Below are 21,388 nucleotides of genomic sequence, written 5' to 3' on the forward strand. Positions count from 1 at the left end.
TGGCCCTATCAAATCTGTTCTTCTGATATATGAATAAATGAATCTGGCTACAGAAGCTATTTATCATCTCCATCCAAGCCGGATTTCCACCTGAGGAGAGATTTTGCAAATCCACTGCAACCTGATTGTTTCCCGGCCTTTGTTCCCACTGTGACCAATCTTCCAGATCTAATTCGAAGCCCACATCAGCGACTATCAGAATAGACCATCCTCTGTCACAAAGCCAACGTCTTCAGCTTGTCCCTCATTGGTTGTTGCTGGCCAGTTAATAAGAGTGGCCAACAGGTATTCACTTTCCATTCCTTTCCCCCAGAGGGCTCCTGACACCTTGTACCGGGATCCTGCACATCCCTTCCAAATGCACCCCTCTTGGGGGAGGTGGGATGATGACCCAGAACCTCCACAAGCATTTGCTTCCTCACCAAGCCACCAGACCGGACTCAGATAGCCTTACCTGATAAGACAGTGCAAGGTAACTGTGGAGGGCATCTAGGTTCTCAATAAACTCGGTGAGGTTTCCTCCCAGTGTCCGTAACATCCGATCATAGCCAGACATCTTACAGAATTTAAAGAAATATTCTCCAAAGAGTTTCAGAATGACTTCCATGGAGACACCTGTGGAAGCCAAAGCATACCCCCAAAATAAAAGCACCTGGAAAATGTTTGTTCTCGTTCAGGGGTGGTGGTGTCTTCATTGATTTTCAAAGAGTTAAAACCCTGGGGTGCCTGGGTGGCTCAGTCAGTTAAGCACCCAACTTCAGCTCAGGTCATGATCTCACAGTTTGTGGGTTCGAGCCCCGCATTGGGCTCTGTGCTGACAGCTCAGAGCCTGGAGCCTGTTTCAGATTCTGTGTCTCCCTCTCTCTCTGACCCTCCCCTGCTCATGCGCTCGCTCTCGCTCTCTCTCTCTCTCAGAAATAACTTTTAAAAAAAAGAGACAAAATCCTGACTATGTGATAACATGACTGAACATCTCCCTAAGGTTTCACTTTGGTCATCAGTAAAATGCCAATAATGATATCCCTCTCTCAGGGCCACCGTGAGGAACCCAGTAAAGCCCTGGCTTCTGGAAGGTGCTCATTAAACTGGAGTTTCTCTTACCCTTACCCCAATCTTTTCTGCAGTCCCCATAGCATAAATCCCTCTCTGGTCCATAAGGGGATGGGAAGCTCTCATATTCCTGTGATGGTGAGTCTGGCACCCAGAAAGAGGCTTGCTCTGGGCAGGGTGGTGTATGGTCCTCTGTGGTCTCCCCTACAGCCTCTGGACGTTTTCAAATGCAATGGCTTTAAGCAAAATAAAAAGCCATCTTTGAGAAAGAATAATACTGTGACTACAAAACAATACTGACAAACTTACCTTGATTTACCCAGAAGATGAGACCAAAAGCTTTCAGTGGCTTCCCCTTTCTCTCTCCCCCTTTCCACATCCTGGTGTCCCTGTGGGGCACACTTTTCACATCGCATCCTTCATAAAGATTTCTCTGAATATCCTACATCACACTGAGTACTCTTCCTAAGTGTGGCATTTGATCTTCTTCCTGACTCTGTGATAACTCTGTGGGGCAATGACCTCACTCTGTACATTTTCTATGTGAGACACAGAGCAGATGCTTAATAAATACCTTGGGGCAGATTTGTGGCTTTAGTTGGGGCTGCTGCCCCTGTCTGCACTGCTGCAATAGACAGCTTGTGATCTTTGGCTTTATAGAGAGCCAGAAGTGTTTTTAAGGATATTTTACAGTTCCTGAAGCACTCAATCATTAAACGCTCATTAATCAACATCATCAATTATTTTGCCCAGTGCTTGCCAGAACCTTGTAAGGTAGGTAATCTTATTATCATGTCCCCTTTCTGAGGTTGAGCGTCATCTTTGTGAATTCACCCAAATCACGCAGAATGGCAGACGCTCTAACTCTAAATTCGGTGATTTCCATACCATATCCCACAGCCTCTGGAGCAGCAAAGAAACAAGAGTTCTCCCCAGGGTGAGGGCTACTGATGGCTTGTCATCACTGACACAGGAGACAGGGAATTCACTGATGCTGGTGGCCTGGCACATCTGTGAGAGAACATTCTCTTATTTCCTGTGGGATGGTGACTCTGGTAGGTCCTGGGGGCTGGAAGAAGGTCTGGAATGCCTGGGTTTATGGGAGCCCTGCAAAATTCACAATCACCGTAATCCCTGGCTGGATCCTGTAATGCTCTCGCTGGATCTGGAATTCACAGCAAGAGCTTTCCAGTCTCTTGAAGTATACATGTAAGAGCAATTCTTGCACGGGTGGCAGGGGGGGTCAGAGGAGGTCTGGGCCCTACCCAGCCTCTGCCTGCTTCCAGAGGTGGTCAAATTACCTGTAGCTGGTAATCTGGGATTACTGGGCAGATAGTTGTTCTGCAATCTAAGAACAATTAGATTGTTCTTAGATTAAAGTTCCACTGAGTTGGTCTGGTCTTATCAGGGATGAGTTGTGCACACATCCTAAAGATGTATCAACCAACTTTTTTTGAATCTAGACAAAGCCTGGGATGGCAGGGTGGAGGTGGTAATGGCTTATGCAAATTGCCTCTGTTGGGTTCTCTGCTTATAGGTCCCTCCCTAACTGGATGCAGGCAGGCTTCTCTAGAACACCAATCGAGAGCCACCTGCTAAGCCCCAAGGAACTGAGATAAATCCCACTCAAGTCCTTTCCATTGCAATGAGTCCCCGGAAGGAGAAATCCTGAAAAGTACATGGACAGGTGTGGGATTGCTCCTTCCTCTTCCCTCCTTCACCCACTCCTTTCCTGTTAAATCTAGCTTGTTCAAGATGAGAAAAAACAGCTGTGCTGTGCGTCCCCCACGCTGGAGTTCTGAGCAGGTGAATCCTGTTACCGGCCAGGAAAGCACACATCCCAGAGGCCTCCTTCTCCCGGGAACCATGCTCAGGAGGACTGGGCTGTCTGCAAGCCACGCAAGGTACAGTAAGGTGACAGAGGCAGGCTTGTGTAGAAAGACTATCTGCTTAACTTTTCTTTTAAATCTGTAAACCCTACAAAAATCCATGAAGATGCTTGTTCCAGACCATGGTTATTTTGTTTCTGGGCACCCAGCTCTGTTAACAGGAAAGGACGGCTGGCTCAGAGACGGTTGCTTAAGCACGGACCTCGGGTTTGGATGCAGCATTTTCCATCTGTGCTGGGTTTAGGGCTTCTCAGATTTTTGGTGGAGAATGCTTGTCTAACAGAGGACAAAGGTCACTTAAAAACCAACATCTGTGTTGTGTTGGTACACAGTGTCCTCTCCATGAATTTAGGATTCCATGAGTTCTCTAAGTCACAGGGAGTCAGAGACATATAGGAAATGGCGAGGAAATGTGAAAACTAAACAAGCCATAGGTGCCTTAACATATATTTTAAGTGTCTTTATTTATCTTGAGAGAGAGCAAGTGCACGCAAGCAGGAGCAGGGGAGGAGCAGAGGAAGTGGGAGAGAGAATTCCAAGCAGGCCAGGCACTGTCAGCCAGAGCCTGACGCAGGGCTCCATCTCAGGAACCATGAGATTATGGCCTGAGCTGAAATCAAGAGCCAGATGCTTAACTCACTGAGCCCCCAGACGCCCCCTTATTCTTTTAATGTTTATTTATTTTTGAGAGAGAAAGAGAGAGACAGAGTGTGAGCAGGGGAGGGGCAGAGAAAGAGGGAGACACAGAATCTGAAGCAGGCTCCAGGCTCGGAGCTGTCAGCACAGAGCGTGACATGGAGCTGGAATTCACAAACCATGAGATCATGACCTGAGCCACCCAGATGCCCCATATTTTTTGACACTGCAAAGGAAAATCTGTAGTATGTTTAGTGTTTTATCTTTTGTGTTGTAGATCAGGGGAAATAAGGAAATGTGCATCTGCTTATTTGTGCAAAATTAAACACCAGAAGTGTAAACCAGGGACTATTGAGATTACTTACCTAAAGAGCATTGGTGGGAATCAGGTAGAAAGGCTAGAAAATTGGTGGGGGTTGGGGGACTGACGTGCTCTGAGCATAACTTTTTGAACAATTTTGGCTTTGGGGAATCATGTTAATGACTAGTGTAGTGAAAATAAAGAAGATAAATACAGTCGATAAGGATAGGGAAAACCCTGAGATAGAATACAAACAGAAACAGATTAACAGAACAGTATTTGAACAGAATAGTTTTGAATAATTGAATTACCCAGGAAAAAAAAATTAACCCCGTAACATTTGAACATAGGATTAAGACTGCTTTGTCTTCAGGCTCAAGATGAAAACAAAACAAAAACAAAACAAAGCAAAACTTTAAACAAATAATTGACTGGTATTGGTAAGGAATTCTGAAATGATGTTCTGAACAATTGAGGATTAAAAATATAAGTAAATATATTATGAATAATGGGGAACAGTTTCCTCACTGTGTGAGAAGTTACAATTATGGAAAAGGGAAAATGGAATGAAGTCTTTTGGGGGTGGATTATCAAATCTATCATAATAAAAGCACAAGACCCATCATGCTTTTAAATGGTTGGATAGATGGATGGATGGATGGATGTGTAGGTAGATAGGTAGGCAGATAGATAGATAGGTAGATAGATAGATAGGTAGATAGATAGATGTGTGTGTGTGTGTGTGTGTATGAATGAATGAGAGAGAGAATGTGTGTGTGTTCAGGTCTCCTTGGAGAAATGGCAGATTTCAAGGCTGGGCCGGGGAAAGGATAAGATGAGCCTATAACATCTAGTCATGCCATAAAGTACAGAAGTAATCAATTAAAGGGGCACCTGGGTGGCTTAGTTGGTTGGGTGTTTGACTTAGGCTCAGGTCATGAAATCATGGTTTGTGAGTTGGAGCCCTATATCGGTCTCTGACAGCTCAGAGCCTGGAGCCTGCCTCAGATTCTATCTCCCTCTCTTTTCGGCCCCTCCCCTGCTTGCACTCTCTCTTTCTCTCTCAGAAATAAATATATAAAAAATGAAGTAATCAAAGAACGATGACATGTCAAAGGTGGAGGGGCCCCCACTGTATAAATCTTAGAAAATTTGAGCATCAAAAGAAATAATGAAAGCAAAGGATTCTAAAAAATTAGAATCAAGAGTTCACATTGCTAAAAATAAATAAATGGCAAAGAGGGAGAAATTCTTCTTTATAGTATAAATCCAACTAATAAACATAAAAGGAATGATACACCATTTGGCCACCATAATTATGGTTTCAGGCAAAAATCACCAATGAGTACTAAAACTGGGGAGGGAGGAGTTTGAGAAGCAATAAGACATTTGCATAGTCTGAATGTATCCTCTCACGAGCTACTGAATTTAAAAGGGAAAGATAGAAACTTATAATAGAGAAACCTGGCACATCCCATCGTAAGCAATCAAAGTTAGTACCTGTAATGGGACAATAGGACAAAAGAACATCATATCCCCCCTGCTATGATGAACTGGGAAGGACAGAATATCACTTCTGTGGGCTTCCTGCCAAGAAAGCATAACCTGAATTGAATCAGGAGAAACTATCAGATAGTCTGGAATTGAGGGGCATTCTGCAAGGCAGCTGACCAGAGTTCGCCAAAGACACGAGTGTTATGAATCACAAACAAAGGCTCAGGGACTATTCCATATGTCAGAAGATGAAAGAGATATGACAATTGACATGATCCAAGGTTTCTCTTTTGTTCTGAAGGATGTCATGGGGACAGTTGGAAAAATCTCAATAAGGTCTCTAGATTAGATAATAGCCCTATATAAATGTTCATTTCCTGAGTTTGATAGTTGTTCTGTAGTTATGTAAGAGAATTTTTTAGGGATAACAAGATATCTGCAACATACTAATGATTCAGGAAAAACAATATAGATCTAGAGAGAAAGATAGAGCCAATATAATAAAATGTTAACATTTGGGGAATATGGATGAAAAGTATATGGGAATTCTTTGTGCAATGCTTGCAAACCTCCTGTGAGTTTGAAATTATGTCAAAGTAGAAGTTTTTGCTGATTGTCCTGAAAAGACCTTAGCAAATCTAATATAAAAAGACCACAAAGACCACATTTATGCATGGCCAGCTGAGATACAGCTGGATTCTGGGCCTCTGTAATATTATGAATTTTGTTAGGTATAATCAAGGCATTATGATTATGTTTTAAAATGTCTTTATCTTGTTAGAGACTCATACTGAAATATTTATGGGTAAAATTATGGGAAACCTGAGATTTGCTTTAAGACATTCCAGCAAAAACAAAACCAGAAAAAGAGTGGAGGGACCAGAGAAATGAAGCAAGATTGGTGAAATATTAATAATTACTGAAGCTCGGTGAAGGATACAGGCACTAGAATGTACAATTCTCTCTACGTGTGTGTGTGTGTGTGTGTGTGTGTGTGTGTGTGTGAAATATTCTATTAAAAGGGTTGTTTTGGGGTTCTTTTAATGGAAGACTTCTTTGTTGGCAGAAAAATAACTGTCAGGAAGTGTCCATTTTCTAAATGCTTGCCTTCCCAGAAGAAGTATGGAGCCTTTTAAGAAGTTTTTTTATTAGAATGATGTATAAACTCAGATTTTCTGACGTAATAAGCCTGGCACTTCAGCAGCACCAGGAAATGTTTGCTTCTTCCTGGGTGACAGCTCAAGAGACTGAAAAGAGCAGAGGTGGGCTATCCAGGGGAGAAGATACCTGCTAAACCCTGAGTGGGGGCTGATAGGCAGAGGGATGCCAGAGACACAGCTGTCTATTCTGGGCCTCCTGTGCACAAGGCCCACCCAGATAGAGCCCACCTCCCATCACCCAGATACAGAGGACAAGAGCTTTTCCTCATAGGGACCCACCCAAGGCACCCAGAGAAAACATCTTTTCTTCCACAAGACAGGGAAGTGTATGCAGTACCTTTTAGAAAATTTTCCATTGAAAATGGGCATATTTTCCCCCAAGGCTTACATATCCAAAAGAGTAAAGCTTCAAATGTCTGCAAAGAGCCTGTTCATCTAGCCTACTCTCCTCAAATAATATCACGTAAGCCAGGCATGAGATAACGGGTGGTGAAAATCTTCTGTGAGTAGGAGAAAAGAGTTGAAGAAAAGCAGGAAACAGCTACCCATGTGAGTACCACACGCTGCAAGGTGGAAACAGACTTTACGTTGGGAGGGTTGGGGTCCAGAGGTAGCAATAAGTTTACCCAGGGCATAAAGAAAAGGCAGCTTGGCCGTAGATCACACCAGCTCAAGTGGGAGGTCCTCTGCGGTGATGAAGCAGGGTCACGTAAGCCTGGTAGATCACAAACTGCCCGCTTCCTGGCAGACTTTGGAACAGGGAAGTTGGCCTAACCAGGGTCTACTGGGTCAGGCTGAGGGAGGACAGGGCAAAGCGTCTGCCTTGTTGAGTATCCACTCTCTGTGAGGCACTTTGCTCACGTGATTGTGCTTAATCTTTAGGACAGTCCTCTGAGGTAGGGGAGGCAGGCATCACGGATACTTACTGAGGGGGAGTTTGCCCCAGGTTACATTATTAGGGGCGGTACAGCCAAGGGTTCTACCCAGGTCCATCCGATCCCAAAGTCCTTGCTATAGGCCTCATGCCCACCAGCCAAATCCTCCTCCAGCCTGTGCCATTCAACACAGGGCTTAGAGCCAGGGCGCCAGAGTTCAGGTCTTTGTTTTCAGTTAGTCACCTTTCCTGGGTTACTTGTCCCACCTCAGAGGGTCATGGGAAAGATCAAACGTTATAATGCCCAATTTGGGGACTTTGTAAATTTTATGCTGTTACTCTTATTTTAAAAGGAGTGAGCGCAGAGAAGGCTTGTTGGCATTTGCTGCTAGCTAACTGTTGAAACACATTTTACTATTGGTTTCCTAGCAAGCAAAGTCTAGACTGACACAGCTGTGCCAAATGGCTGTTGTGTGTTGTTTTGCATTTTGTCACTTCGGATCACTAATAACCCACTTACACACTAAGTAGGCACTTATTCATGTACAGAACAATTCCTTCTGCAATGCTTAACCTGCCATCTGGTCCCATCCTGAATTATGCTAATTGGAAGCACAGAGCTATGCAGTGGCAGAGAGGTCTGGAGAAGTCCCAACAATTGCTTAAAGGTAGGGAAATTGCATTCTGGAGCTCACTCAGAAGGCAAAGCATTTGACTAGTAGTAACTAGCATGCTTTTTTTCTTTGTCTAAGGGAAGAGTTTGTCTCAAAGGACCAGTATATTTTGTTAAACTGTTAAATGTCCTTTCTGTAGACTTCCCCCTGGCAGGGCCATGCTCTCTCTGACTCAAGGAATATATGTGTATGTGTGTATTTGTGTGTGTGTATGTGTGTGTGTGTAGAGAGAGAAACCATACAGCCATGTTTCTCAGAGCCATCCAGATTCCAACACTCATGCACGTGTTCACTTGATTTTGCATCCTGACTTTTTCTTTGAAAAATGCACTCACCATATGTGTATACCCCTTCAGGTATAGGCCAAGAGGTGCTACAGAGATACGCAACTGGAAGTTAGAGAAATCTCAATAATAGGCTTTGGCTTTGGGTAGAAAGCCCCACAAACTATAAAGTTTCTAAAAGTCTATAAAGTCATTGCTGCCTCTAAATGCATTGATTGGTTTGGAACTAGGAAAGCCTGAGGGCAGGTATGGGAAGGCATCTTTCTACTAAAAGTACTACCACCCCAAATGGTGTTCATGTTCACACATGGTTACAAAATGGCCTGAGTGTGATATCAGACGTAGGAGGTATTTCTTTCCGGAGATGTAAAGCTTACTTGAGCTCCTACACCAGTCTGCTTGGGCTGCTACAGCAACATACTGTGAGCTGCTGGCTTAACAGAAACTTATTTACTCACAATTCTGGAAACCAAAAGTGCAAGATGAAAGTGCCAGTGTGGTCAGGTTCTAGCAAGAGTTCTCTTCTTGGTTCCTCATCACTTCCTCACGTGATGTGGGGCTGAGGGTGTGAGAGAGAGAGAGAGAGAGAGAGAGAGAAACCACACACCCATGCTTTCTGAGAGAGAGAGAGCTAGCTGTCTGATACCTCTTCCTATAAGGGGACTAATTCCTGACCTCGTGTAAATCTAATTGTCTCCCAAAGGCCCACCTCCAAATGCCATCACAGTGGGCATTAGTGGGGGTTAGTGCTTCAATATACAAATTTGGTGGGGATTGAACATAATTCGGTCCATAATAGTTTTCAGATAAAAAGGGATTCAAAAAATCTTGAAAAGATCCATTCTCCAGAGCATTAGATGACAAAACTGTTTTTTGTAAAAGGCAAATAATAAATATTTTCAGTTTTCCAGGTCTCTGTTGCAATTCCTCAACTCTGCCATGATGACACAAAAGCAACCATAGACAATATGTAAACAAATGGGCACAGCTGAATTCCAATAAAATTTTACTTACGAAAACAGGCAGGGAGCCAGATTTGGCCATTGGGCTGCATATGGTTTGCCAATCACTGCCCAGAGGGCCCAGAACATTATACCACAGTCGTTTGAGGTGAACAGCAAAGCTCATCTCTACTTTTAGGGGACAACAGCCAGAGATCCAAAACATAGAAATGTCCCTGCTTTCCTTTCAGTCTCACCATTCAAATTACATCTGCTGCACACCCATTTTGGGCCACGCATATTGCCAAGTGCCTCACATTTGTTGCCTGAACTAATTTCTTCCTTCCCATGACCGTTTGAAGTCAGTATGATTTCTTTTTGAGGAGGAGATCAACTCTCAGTGACCTTTTTTAAGTTTATTTATTTTGAGATAGCATGAGCAAGTGAGTGGAGGATGGGCAGACAGCAAGGGAGAGAATCCCAAGAAGGCTCCACATTGTCAGTGAGGAGCAGCCCAATGTGGGCCTTGATCTTATGAACCGTGAGATCACGACCTGACCCAAAATCAAGAGTCAGATCCTTAACCAACTGAGCCACCCAGGCAGGTACCACTGTCAATGAATTTCTATCACTGGCCCAAGGTCACAAAGCTGATATGACAGAGCAGAATCCAACCCCTGGCCCCCATTCTAGAATTTGATAGGATGCCCTTTGACAGAGGGCTTGGAACCAAACCAAAACTGCATGATGTAGCCATCACAGCCCCCTGCTGCTGGGATCCCTTGAAAGAAAATCAAGAAAAGACTGAAAAAGAGCTCCATTACACCATCTAGTTCAAGCTATATTGACCTTTTATTTCCTGAACTCTGTCAAAACTCTAGCTTTACAGGCCAAGTCTAGAACCACCTCCCAGTACAAAACCCCCACCTCATGTTTTTTTTATTCTATAGGAGAAAAGTAACCAGATGCTTTCTTGACTTTATCTGGGAGAAAGGTGGCCATTATAATCTCTCAGACTTGCCTGGGGGCCCACAAGACTGTGTGAGGGCCAGGCCTTGCATATGTGGGGTAGAGCAAATCAGAATTAGGAAGGGGTCTGCCTGTGTGGTTTGAAAATCATATTTAATACCATAATCACATACTTAAAAATACTAAAAAGTGATGTGTAAGAAAATAAACCACACAAGCTTTTTGGCAGGTGTGTTAAACAAGGAAGCTGAGAGGTTCGCTGTGGTGCGGGCAGGCTACGCAGAAAGGCTGCTACCCAGGAGGTGAGCTGGGTCTAGAAGGTGGGTCTCCGGGCTCCCAGCCCTGGGTGGGCCCCACAGCACTATGAAGAGTCTGACCTGGGGTCAGACTCCTCCTGAAATCCTGACTCCACCTGCTTTTTGATAGCCCAAGCTCCATATAAATTCCCACTGGCATCAACTGTAGGAGAGGCAAAGGGCTCAAAGGAGCCCCCTAAAAACAAGTCAGACAGGGTAGAGGTGGGGTTCATAGGTGCTATTGAGATACCCCAGGCCTTGGCTCATCTTTTTTATAGAAACCCTCTCTGTGAACCTCTTTGGAAGGGGGAGTGGGGACAGGTGCTTAGCTATGATTCTGAGATGCCACATGGGTGCTGCCAACTTCCTTTGCCTTCCTTCAAGGATCACTACAGGGGGAGGCTGTGCACTGTCTTTAGAAGACATCCAGGAGACATTGCTGCTCTTGGAGCCCAAGCCCCAAGAGCTGAAGGAGGAAATGAGCAGTTCATTCCTTACCTTATGTCCAGTCTCAGACACAACCTTGTCTAGTTCTTTTAGGAGGTATGGGTGGCAAGTGACCAGGAGCTAACACACATCTGCTTAGAAGTTCATGACCAGTTGTAGCCTGGATTCCTCCCAGCTCCAACTGTCATCATCCCACCAGCCCTTATTGGCCCTTACTTGGCCCTGTGGCTCCAAGACAGACCAGAATAGCCAGATGAGCCAGGGGTCTCAGAGGACAGTCACTTAACACAGAGGATCTGCTCCTCATGCACACTCACCTCCCTCACCCTCAAATGCTTCCCCCCGCCCACAGCCAGCTTTGCAGAGACTTGGGGCTTCTTCCAGATGCAGATACTTGAAAGGTTTTCTGCATCCAGGAAATGACCAGTAACATGAGAAGAGACACAGCTGTCAAATTGCTGGGTGAAAACAAGGGGAAAACCTTTTCTACTGGATCCAGGTGCATGGGGTTAAAGCTGGCACATTTTTTTAAATCAGAGAATTCCTCTGATATTCAGAGGAAAGAGAAAGAAGTTCATTGCCTCGCCCAACACAGGCACGTTACACATCTGTGCTCTGGAGAAGCCACCTGTCTCTGCGAGCTTAGTGTTAACCAACTGCCCTGGGGTGTTCTCAAGCACATCTGCTGGACTAGGTATTGTGTGCTTGGGGGTGGCCTTTCCCTGTGACGCCCCCGTGGAGGAGGTCCTGAGGACATGTAGGCTGACTTGCTGGGCCCTCAGAGACTCCATGAAGAACAGCTGGAAACCACAGCCCCTGTTGCCCAACCCCCATGGGCTGCACAGGAACCAGCCTGAAGCTCCCAAGAGTCACTCACACTTCCAACAATTCTGCCCCAGGGTCTTGGGTACCAGGCAAGGATGTTGACACAGTGTGTGCCAACCATAGTCCCTAGATACCATCTCAGCATGACCCAAAGCCACAGTGGCGGAAGGAATGGGCAAAGGAAGTTCAATGGGGACCAGAAGAGGAGTGTTGTAAAAGAACCTGAAGATGCCGGGGGACTTTCTCTGCTTTCTGCACAAGCCCCCTGGAGCCTGGGCAGCAGAGGCTGGTGGTCCTGCCTTCCTCTCCAGGCCCCAGCTCACTGTGTGCGCCATGCTGGCGAGAAGGGAGAGTAAAGGAAAGGAGGGTACACTGAGTTGAAGTGTCTCCTCAAAGTCCATGTCTACTTGGAACCTCCAAATGTAACCTTCTTTAGAGATGGGAAATTAATGCAGAAAGCAAGAGGGAAGAAAGGCGGAAGGAAGGAGAGAAGCAAATGTATTTTGAGAGCTTATTATTATGGCAGAGACCACATTAGACATTTTCACATATCTCACCTCATTTAATCCTCAAAATAAGTCTGAGGGGTAGATATTATTATTCTCATAGACCAATGAGAAAAACATTTCTAGATAAACACGTGTGGTTTGTATAAGAAGATTTTCAATGCTGTTCCTCCTGATACCCGGGCTAATCGTGACAATCCATTTCAAAGTTATTACCTCTGTCAAAGCCATCATCAAGGCCAAACATGAAAGCGGTGTATAGATGATAAAGCTCAGAGTAACACTCATGATGTTTGTCTGTAAGAGGCTATTCAAACAGAAAGGATGGATTCCTGGATTAGGGTGGGCCCTAAATCCAGTACGACCAAGGTCCTTATGAAAACAGGGAATTTAGATGTAGAGACATAGTCACAGGGAGAAAATGGCCACGTGAGGATGGAAGTAGAGAGTGGAGTTATGCTCTCCCAAGGAGCACCTGGGGTCACCAGAACCTGGAAGAGGAAGGATCCTTCCCTAGAGACTTCAGAGGGAGCGTGGCCTTGCTGACACCTTGATTTCAGGCTTCCAGTCCCCTGAACTACGAAGAATAAATTCCTGTTGTTTTATATTTTTTTAATATTTTTATTTCTAGGAGAGAGAGAGAGAGAGAGAGAGACAGCGTGAGCAGGGGAGGGTCAGAGAGAGAGGGAGATACAGACTCTGAAATAGGCTCCAGGCTCCGAGCTGGCAGTCAGCACAGAGCCCGACGCGGGGCTCGAACCCACGAACTGCCAGATCATGACCTAAGCGAAAGTCGGACACTTAACCAACTAAGCCACCCAGGCGCCCCAATTTCCTGTTGTTTTAGACTGTCCAATTTGTGGTATAGTCGATCCTCATTCTTTGCAGATCCCATATTTGCAAATTGACTCACTCACTAAAATGTATCTGTAACCCCCCAATCAGTACCGCAGAACTTTTGCCGTGATAGATAGAACAGAACTACTGTGGATGATGAGAATTGATTGCACTTTGTTACCGCAGCCTTAAGAAACCAAAACAAAGCCCTCTTCAGACTTACCAAGAACCTTGCAGGCCTCTTGGATGAGCTTAATGGTGATGATGTCATCATATACTGTGTAAGTCATGAAGGCATCTTGCACTTCTGCAGAAGTTCTGAAAGATAAACCATGAAGCAATAAAAACCCAGAAACTGGAGCTTTGCCTCAAGGATATACTCAGTAAGCCAATGAGATATAATATAGCAATAGCACTCTTGATCATAAGGAACAGGAGAAAATGGAGTATTTAGATGTCCTCTCCTCCAAGAAGTCTTCTCTGGATCCCAGCTTCAGACAAAAGCTCCTTTCTTAGGTATCCAGGGTAGGCTAGGTGTTTCCCTAATTTATATCAATATTATTAGTCTTACTCCCCTAAACTGTGCTCCTTGACCATGGGCATTGTGACTAACTTTTATTTTTGAACCCCCAACAGGAGGTACTATGGTTAGCACCTAATGTTAAGAACCTAATACGTGTTAATGAACATGGAACTCTGTGGTCACAGAACCTCATTCTCTAAAGCAAGTAAAACAGCTACTTGAGAATCTCACTGCTTTGCAACATGGTTAGCTATATTTTAGGAGTTATTGACCGACTTCGGTCTTACCACAGTTAGCCAAACCTGGTTAAAAGTGGCTTAACCTGGGAGTTATGCTCTTGGCTCGCTCCTTGTGTGAACCATTAAACTGGAGTTAGATATTGAGCCAATTCCAGAGGCTGGGCTTGGGAATGATTCCCTGAGAAAGGGAGGTTTACAGAGACTGAAGGATGGATAGGCAAAGATGAGCATTCTGGACAGAGTGAATAGCCTCCAAGGCAGCAGAGAGAATGTTTGAAGGACCAAGAAGAATACAAGACATTTGAGTTTATCCCAGAACACATCACAGAATCTTGGAATCAGACGAAGTGTGAAATTGTCTAGTTGTCCAATTCTCCCATCCTATACTGCCTCTGACTGCTAGCCTTCTAGTTTCTTCTTAAAGGCCTCCAGTGCCAGGAAGCTCACTCTTCTGCAAGGCAGCACATTCCATTTACAGACTGCTCTCTTGGATAGAAAGTCTTTTCTTATGTTGAACCAAAGCCTACTTCTAGACATTGGTAATACCTTCTATTTGTTGGGCATCTGCTTTTGGCCATGGAGATGACAGATTATTTCTGATCATCCCTTTTACTGTTCAGGAACCTGAAGCTCAGAGAGGTTCTCTTGCCAGCATCCCCTAGCTGTGAGGGATTTGGGTTCTGAGCTCTGAAGCCCACACAGCCCCAGAAACTTGCCACGGCAGCTCCCCTCACTGGTCTTGGATCTGCCTCCTGGGGACACGCCGATGGCACTGATCCCACCTCTGAATACCAGCCCTCTAATACTTGAAGATCTTTATTCATTCCTAAAGCTTTTTTTCTCCTCCCTGGGCTAGACACTCCTTTATCTTCCTGGACTTCATCTTCCTCACTATACCTGTCCCACATTTCTGGCAGGAGTATTGATGATTATAAAAGAGGTTAGCTGGGGCCACCTGGGTGGCTCAGTCGGTTAAGCATCGACTTTGGATCGGGTCATGATCTCACAGTTCATGGGTTCGAGCCCCGCATCGGGCTCTGTGCTGACAGCTCAGAGCCTGGACCCTGCTTCAGATTCTGTGTCTCCCTCTCTCTCTCTGACCCTCCCCTGCTCATGCTGTCTCTCTCTCTCTCTCTCTCTCCCTCTCTCTCTCTCTCTCTTAAAAAGGGTAGCTGGAGTGAAAGGAGAGAATAAGTGCAACACAGATGCAAGGAGGAGCTTCAGTGACAAAATAAGGGCACAGAGATGGCATCCTGTGTCAGGGATAGCCTAGCCATGGGTCAGGAAACTCTGGTTCCAAATCTATCCCCTATACAAATGAGCTCTGAGGGAAGATGACTTTCTCTCTTTGCACCTCGATATCCTTACTGGGAAAGTAAAGGAGGTGGTTGGTGAGATCAGCATTCCTTAACCTTTTTAAAAAATCCTTAAAAAGTTTTTTTAATGTTTATTTCTTTTGAGAGAGAGAGACAGAGAGTGGGGGAGAGGCAGAGAGAGAAGGAGATGGAGGACCTGAAGTGGGCTCTGTGCTGACAGCAGAGAGCCCAATGTGGGGCTTGAACTCACAAACTGTGAGATCACAACCTGAGCTGAAGTTGGATACTTAACTGACTGAGCCACTCAGGCACCCAAACCTTTAGTTTCAATCCATGTTCCCCTCCTAACCCTTCACATATTTCCTAGAGCTTCTGAAAGAGCCCTATGGGGCACTTGACCATCATGAAAGAGAACCTCTCCGGGTTTCTCTCCCCTTCTAAGATTCCTATTTTGGTCCATGTCTGTACAGTGCTTTCTAAGCATCATCAAATGGAACTGTTCAGAGAAGCTAGATGTGAGGCCCAGGGCAAACAAAGGATGCTGCTAACCACCATTACTCTCTTTGGTGGGAGGCTCTCTGCCATGTTGTCATCACTCTCCATCTACTTGCCCAGGGCCTGTGGGCCTTTGTGAAACCTTGGACCCTGCTTCCATGCCTATGAGTAAAATAGAAACACTATGAGCAAATTAAAACTTGACATGTTATCAAAATTTATTCAGAAGGCCCCCCAAGGGATTATGTCATATCCAAGACCCTTGGAAATGTAATAAACTCTGGGTCACCTCCCAGGCTTCTGGTGGGACCACCCATCCATCCCTGTCTGAATCTGGAAGCCTCTTCTTCCCTATAGGCTGAACTGATAATGTGTTAGTGTCAAATATTTATTTGGTTTGTATATATGTTGCACGTTTTTGGGATGCCAGACATGCCCAGACTGTTATGATTACACAGGAATTGTCAGCCTTGTTTATTGATCTTCATGATCTTATATATCACACTTCCCTCAGAGTCAGTGTACACTTTGTACATAGTCGTTCAAACTGCTACAGTGAAACAATATGTTCACTGTATAAAATAAACCAAGAATATATATAAATATAAATAAATAAATAAGAATAAAAATAAATAAATAAACCAATTGATAACTTTTCAATGGGATGGCAAAACCTCTGATATCAAGGAGAGAAAAATGGCCATTGGAAAACATTTGTAAAAGACTGGGAGTTGGAGAAGCAGTGTGGGAAATGAAGTAAGTTACCATTTCAAACTCACACAAAGAGGAGCACATTTCATGTAAAGTGAAAAATGCCAACCACAGAGGTGGCCACATATACACATATTCAGGAGATCTGACGAATCAGTCTTTAACTGGAATAGTGGGCTATTAAATGCACGTGGGGCACCTGACTGGCTCAGTTGGTTGAGCATCCAACTTCTCTCAGGTCATGATCTCACAGTTCGTGAGTTTGAGCCCTGCGTCGGGCTCTGTGCTGACAGCTTGGAGACTGGAGCCTGCTTTGGATTCTGTGTCTCCTCTCTCTGCCCCTCCCCACTCACATGCTCTCTCACTCTCTCTCTCTCTCTCTCAAAAATAAATAAAATGTTAAAAATAAATAAATGTATGTGCCTCTTTAGTTAGTTTTAACTAGTGATACCTGGAATAACTGGGCAGAAAACCAGCGCCAGACTGTCTACTCCAGAAAAACTTGGGGATCAAAATAAACATAAAGATTCCTGGGCCTTGGAGGTGGTGCCATGTTTATGTTTATTTAACCGCTCATCTCAGATGGCTCTCCAAGCCTTAAAAATCACCACTCAGAAATACTTTCTAGGATTCAGTCTGGCAAGGCCACATATTACAAATTATAGATCTTACATTGTTCACAACTGTTGTAATGGTTTCTAAGAGTCCGGAGTGAGCCATAAAGCCCGCAGGAAAAATAAATAGCACGTTGTAGCAAGTTTCAGGCCAAGAAAATGGGACCGATTCTAAGCCATGGGAAATGGCTCCTTCAAGAGTCTCTTTCTGGTAGGTAGAGAATCCATGTAACAAACTTGTGTAAACATGTGACTCGAGGTGTAGTTGGGAAAGAGGAGCCCTTAGGAGTTGGACGGCCTGTCCTGGTATCATGACCACCTGGGATTTAGAAGAAGCCCCAGCCTGTTATTCTAGCCAAGCTAGAATGTCACAAAAGCTTTCGTGACAAAAGTCCAGACTCATTGGGTTGACACACACAGTTCTCCAGAACCAACCCCTGCACTCCACCTCTCACCTCCAGCCACCCCCCCGCCCCTACTCATTCCTCAAGATGCTCAAAGTTTCTGTCACCCGCCATGCCAGACCCTTCTCATGGTCTCTCCCCCAACTGGAAGGTCCTCACTCCCTCTTATCTGGCCGGCATTTGTTCCTCCTTCCCAGCTCAGCCTCAGAATCACCAACTCGGGTCATCAGGAGCTGCAGTCAGATTCCAGCATCTCTCCTCTGAGCCCTTGAATCTCCACTATTTACCTATCTCAACACTGGCTGCACTGTAACCTTTGATTTACCTGTCTGCAGGCTTCTGAGACTGTGGGCCCCAAAGAGCAGGAAAATGTCATTTGATTTCCTATCTTTAATACCTGGCATACAATAGGAGCCAGATAGGTCATTAAAAGAGGTTTACAAAGTGTGAGAGACCTAACTTGAGAGAAGCTTATATATCCACTGCCTGTGAGTCAGAAGATCCGGAAATGAATCCTGGTCCTACCACAGTTGAGCTGGATGACTTGAAACAAATTACCCTGTGCCTCCATTTCTTCATTTTTAGTGAGAGTATTAGGTTAGGTCAGTGATTCCAAGGAGAATTTGATGTACAACTCTCCTTTCCCTGTCCTCCATTCTTCCCAGCCAACATACAATGTGATTCACTGAGAATGACTCACACCTAAACCAGCAGTTCTCAAAGTATGTTCTATGGAACCCTTGGGGGGACCATAAAAGGCTTATCAGGGTCCATGAGGTCAAAACTATTTTCATACTAAAATTAAGACATTGCTTGGCCTTTTTGCGGGTTAAAATGTGATCTACTGGTTCAAAAGCTTGGTAGTAGATCTGCTAGTGCCTTAGCATGAATCAAGGCAGTGGCGCTAAACTGTACTGAGAAGTTTTTGTATTCTTCGCTACCACACACTCATGGTAAAGAAAAACAAAGCTGGTTTCACTTCAAATTATCCTTAAAGACACAATAAGACTGGGTGCCTGGGTGGCTCAATTGGTTAAACATCCAACTTTGGCCCAGGTCATGATCTCATGGTCCGTGGGTTCGAGCCCTGTGTCAGCTCTGTGCTGACAGCTCAGAGGCTGGAGCCTGCTTCGGATTCACTGTCTCCCTCTCTCTCTGCCCATTCCCTGCACACGCACTCTCTCAAATATAAACATTTCTTTAAAAAGATGTAACAGAACTGGTCAATTTTGTTAAACCTTGGCCCTCAGTACACATCTTGTGAACGTTCTGCATGACAAGGTGGGAAGCACACATCCACAGAAAACACTTTCCTGTATACAAAAGAATGATGGTCAGCTCAAGGAAGAAAACTGTTACTATGGTCTTTGTGAGCTGAAATAGCTACTCTTTTCATGGGACATCATGTCTCCTTGACGGAACCCCTGACAGACCACAGTTACTCAGAATTGGATATCTGGCAGACATTTTCTTAAAAAAACAGAGCAAAGTTGACTTGTCACTTCAAGAAAACTAACTGACAGAACTTGTTACCAGAGATAAAGCTCAAGCTCTCAAATGAGAATTGGAATTTTGGAAAACTCGCATCTGCTACTGTGAGCTCATTAGCTTCCCATGATGAGAGTGTGGTGATATTAACAAACGTGATTTTGATATTATATACTGCATTAGGGCAATATTCATAAGATCTACATAACTCTGTCAGCTCATATTTTCCAAATGACTAATGGTGATAGTGCAAAATGATGGTGAAAGATATTTCAACATACAACACCGGCCAAAGGATTCACAGTCAACATTGTAACTCATCTTTGAGAAACTACCAAGGCAGAGCTTTGGTGAAGTTTAAAAGAACCTCCACAATTATCTGAAAAGAGCTTTAAAGTACTTCCCCCTTCTATATTTTCTTAATATATTTCACCGAAAACACAGATCTCAATAGATAGAGCAGAGAAAATAGAATCCAGCTCTCTTCTAGTAAGTCAACCATTGAAGATATTTGCAAAAAATGTAAAGCAATGTCTCTCTTCTAATTGTTTTATTTGGCTAATAGTTATCTTCCATAAAAATATGTTATTTATGTTCACAAGTAATAGGTTTATTATTGCTATTTTTGGGCAAATCAATAAATAACCACTTATTAAAATTTTTAAGTTTAATTCCCAATATAGCAAAGGCTAATAGATAAAAGCTCTTAGGGTCTTCAATAGTTTTTAAGATTAAAAAGGTTTCCTAAGGCCAAGTTGTTTGAGAGCTTCTAATTTAAACCCGAAGTGAATCAGGTTTGCTTTGGGAATGAAGGAAGCTGAGGTTTCTGGGGAAGAAACAGCCCTGCCCAGCCTCCCTTGCTTGGAGCCGCCCCAGTCTGGGAGGGTAGTGGAAAGGCCACCCTATATGCCCTGATGATGGTGTAAGGCCCCTCTGGGAGGGACTGGAGACCAGCCAGCTCCCAGAGCCATCTCCTCCTGGTAGACTCAAAAGCATCCAGACCTTAATGTGACCCCTAAAAGAGGCATCTGAAAGAGACTTCAGCTCCCTAATTGGGGACCACCTGTTGCAGAGAGGAACTGCCCTAAAACAGCAGTGGGAAGGTGGGGGCAGAGAGGTGAGACCACAGAAGTAGATAAAGGGATGGAATTCTTCTAGATCTTGCCATCAGGAAAGAAGCACACCTGGGAAGCAACTTCCTAGAAAGTTACAGATGTACAGGAAGGAATTTGAGTTATCAATAAAAGTAACACACAACAAAAACAATTTTCAGCCAACCATGTTATGGGAACTTTCATTCTGTTCTCTTGATGAAAAAAGATCTCATTAAATCACTGTCCTATGAACAGGTAAGCCAAAAGCAGACGAAGATGCAGGGTAAAATAGAAAGGTAGATCAATGATTAATGATAGTATTAATAAATATATGTTACCTTTGGACACATGTTAATGTGTTATCTGTCAGCTTTAAATTTTTATTCTCATTTTAAATAAGTACTCACTTTTGTAGCTAAGTTTTTATTTGTAATTTTAAAAATTTAATTATTTTTTAATTTATATCCACGTTAATTAGCATATAGTGCAACAGTGATTTCAGGAGTAGATTCCTTAATACCCCTTACGCGTTTAGTCCATCCTTCCCCTGACAACCCTTTCAGCAACCCTCTGTTTGTTCTCTGTACTTAAGAGACTCATAGATTGTCTCCCTCTCTGTTTTGATATTATTTTCACTTCTCTTCCCTTATGCTCATCTGTTTTGTTCCTTGAGGTCCTCATATGAGTGAAGTCATACGATATTTGTCTTCCTCTGACTGACTTATTTTGCTTAGCGTCATACCCTCTAGTTCCATCCACGTTGTTGCAAATGGCAAGACAGCGTTCTTTTTGATCGCTGAGTAATACTCCATTGTATATGTATACCAGATCTTACGTATTCATCAGTCGATGGACATTTGGGCTCTTTCCATACTTTGGCCATTGTTGATAATGCTGTTATAGACATTGGGGTGCATGTGCCCCTTTGAAACAGCACACCTGTATCCTTTGGATAAATACCTAGTAGTGCAATTGCTGGATCATAGAGCAGTTCTATTTTTAATTTTTTGAGGAACCCGCATACTGTTTTCCAGAGTGGCTGCACCGGTTCGCATTCCCACCAGCAGTGCAAAAGAGATGGTTTTTCTCCACATCCTCGCCAACATCTGTTGTTGCCTGAGTTGTTAATGTTAGCCATTCTGACACGTGTGAGGTGCTATCTCATTGTGGTTTTGATTTGTATTTCCCTGATGATGAGGGACGTTGAGCATCTTTTCATGTGTCGGGTGGCCATCTGGATGTCTTCTTTGGAGAAGTGTCTATTCATGTCTTTTGCCCTTTTCTTCACTGGATTATTTGTTTTTTGGGTGGTGAGTTTGAT

At 44.0% G+C, this 21,388-nt stretch overlaps 1 protein-coding gene across 1 annotated transcript in view; it reads right to left on the reverse strand.

Annotated features, from left to right (window-relative positions):
* LOC120234311 (guanylate cyclase soluble subunit beta-2-like) overlaps nt 1-21,388 on the reverse strand; it is an 81,854-nt gene that overhangs the window by 37,431 nt on the left and 23,035 nt on the right. The window contains exons 3-4 of the mRNA XM_039236114.1: nt 13,407-13,501; nt 455-615 (exon numbers count right to left, since the gene is read on the reverse strand). Of these exons, the coding sequence (XP_039092045.1) occupies nt 455-615; nt 13,407-13,473 (228 nt within the window). The 5' untranslated portion in view covers nt 13,474-13,501. The remainder of the gene's footprint in view (nt 1-454; nt 616-13,406; nt 13,502-21,388) is intronic.

Source organism: Hyaena hyaena, unplaced genomic scaffold, assembly GCF_003009895.1.
Source record: "Hyaena hyaena isolate Hyena2069 unplaced genomic scaffold, ASM300989v1 scaffold_106, whole genome shotgun sequence".
NCBI classification, from domain to species: Eukaryota; Metazoa; Chordata; class Mammalia; order Carnivora; family Hyaenidae; genus Hyaena; species Hyaena hyaena.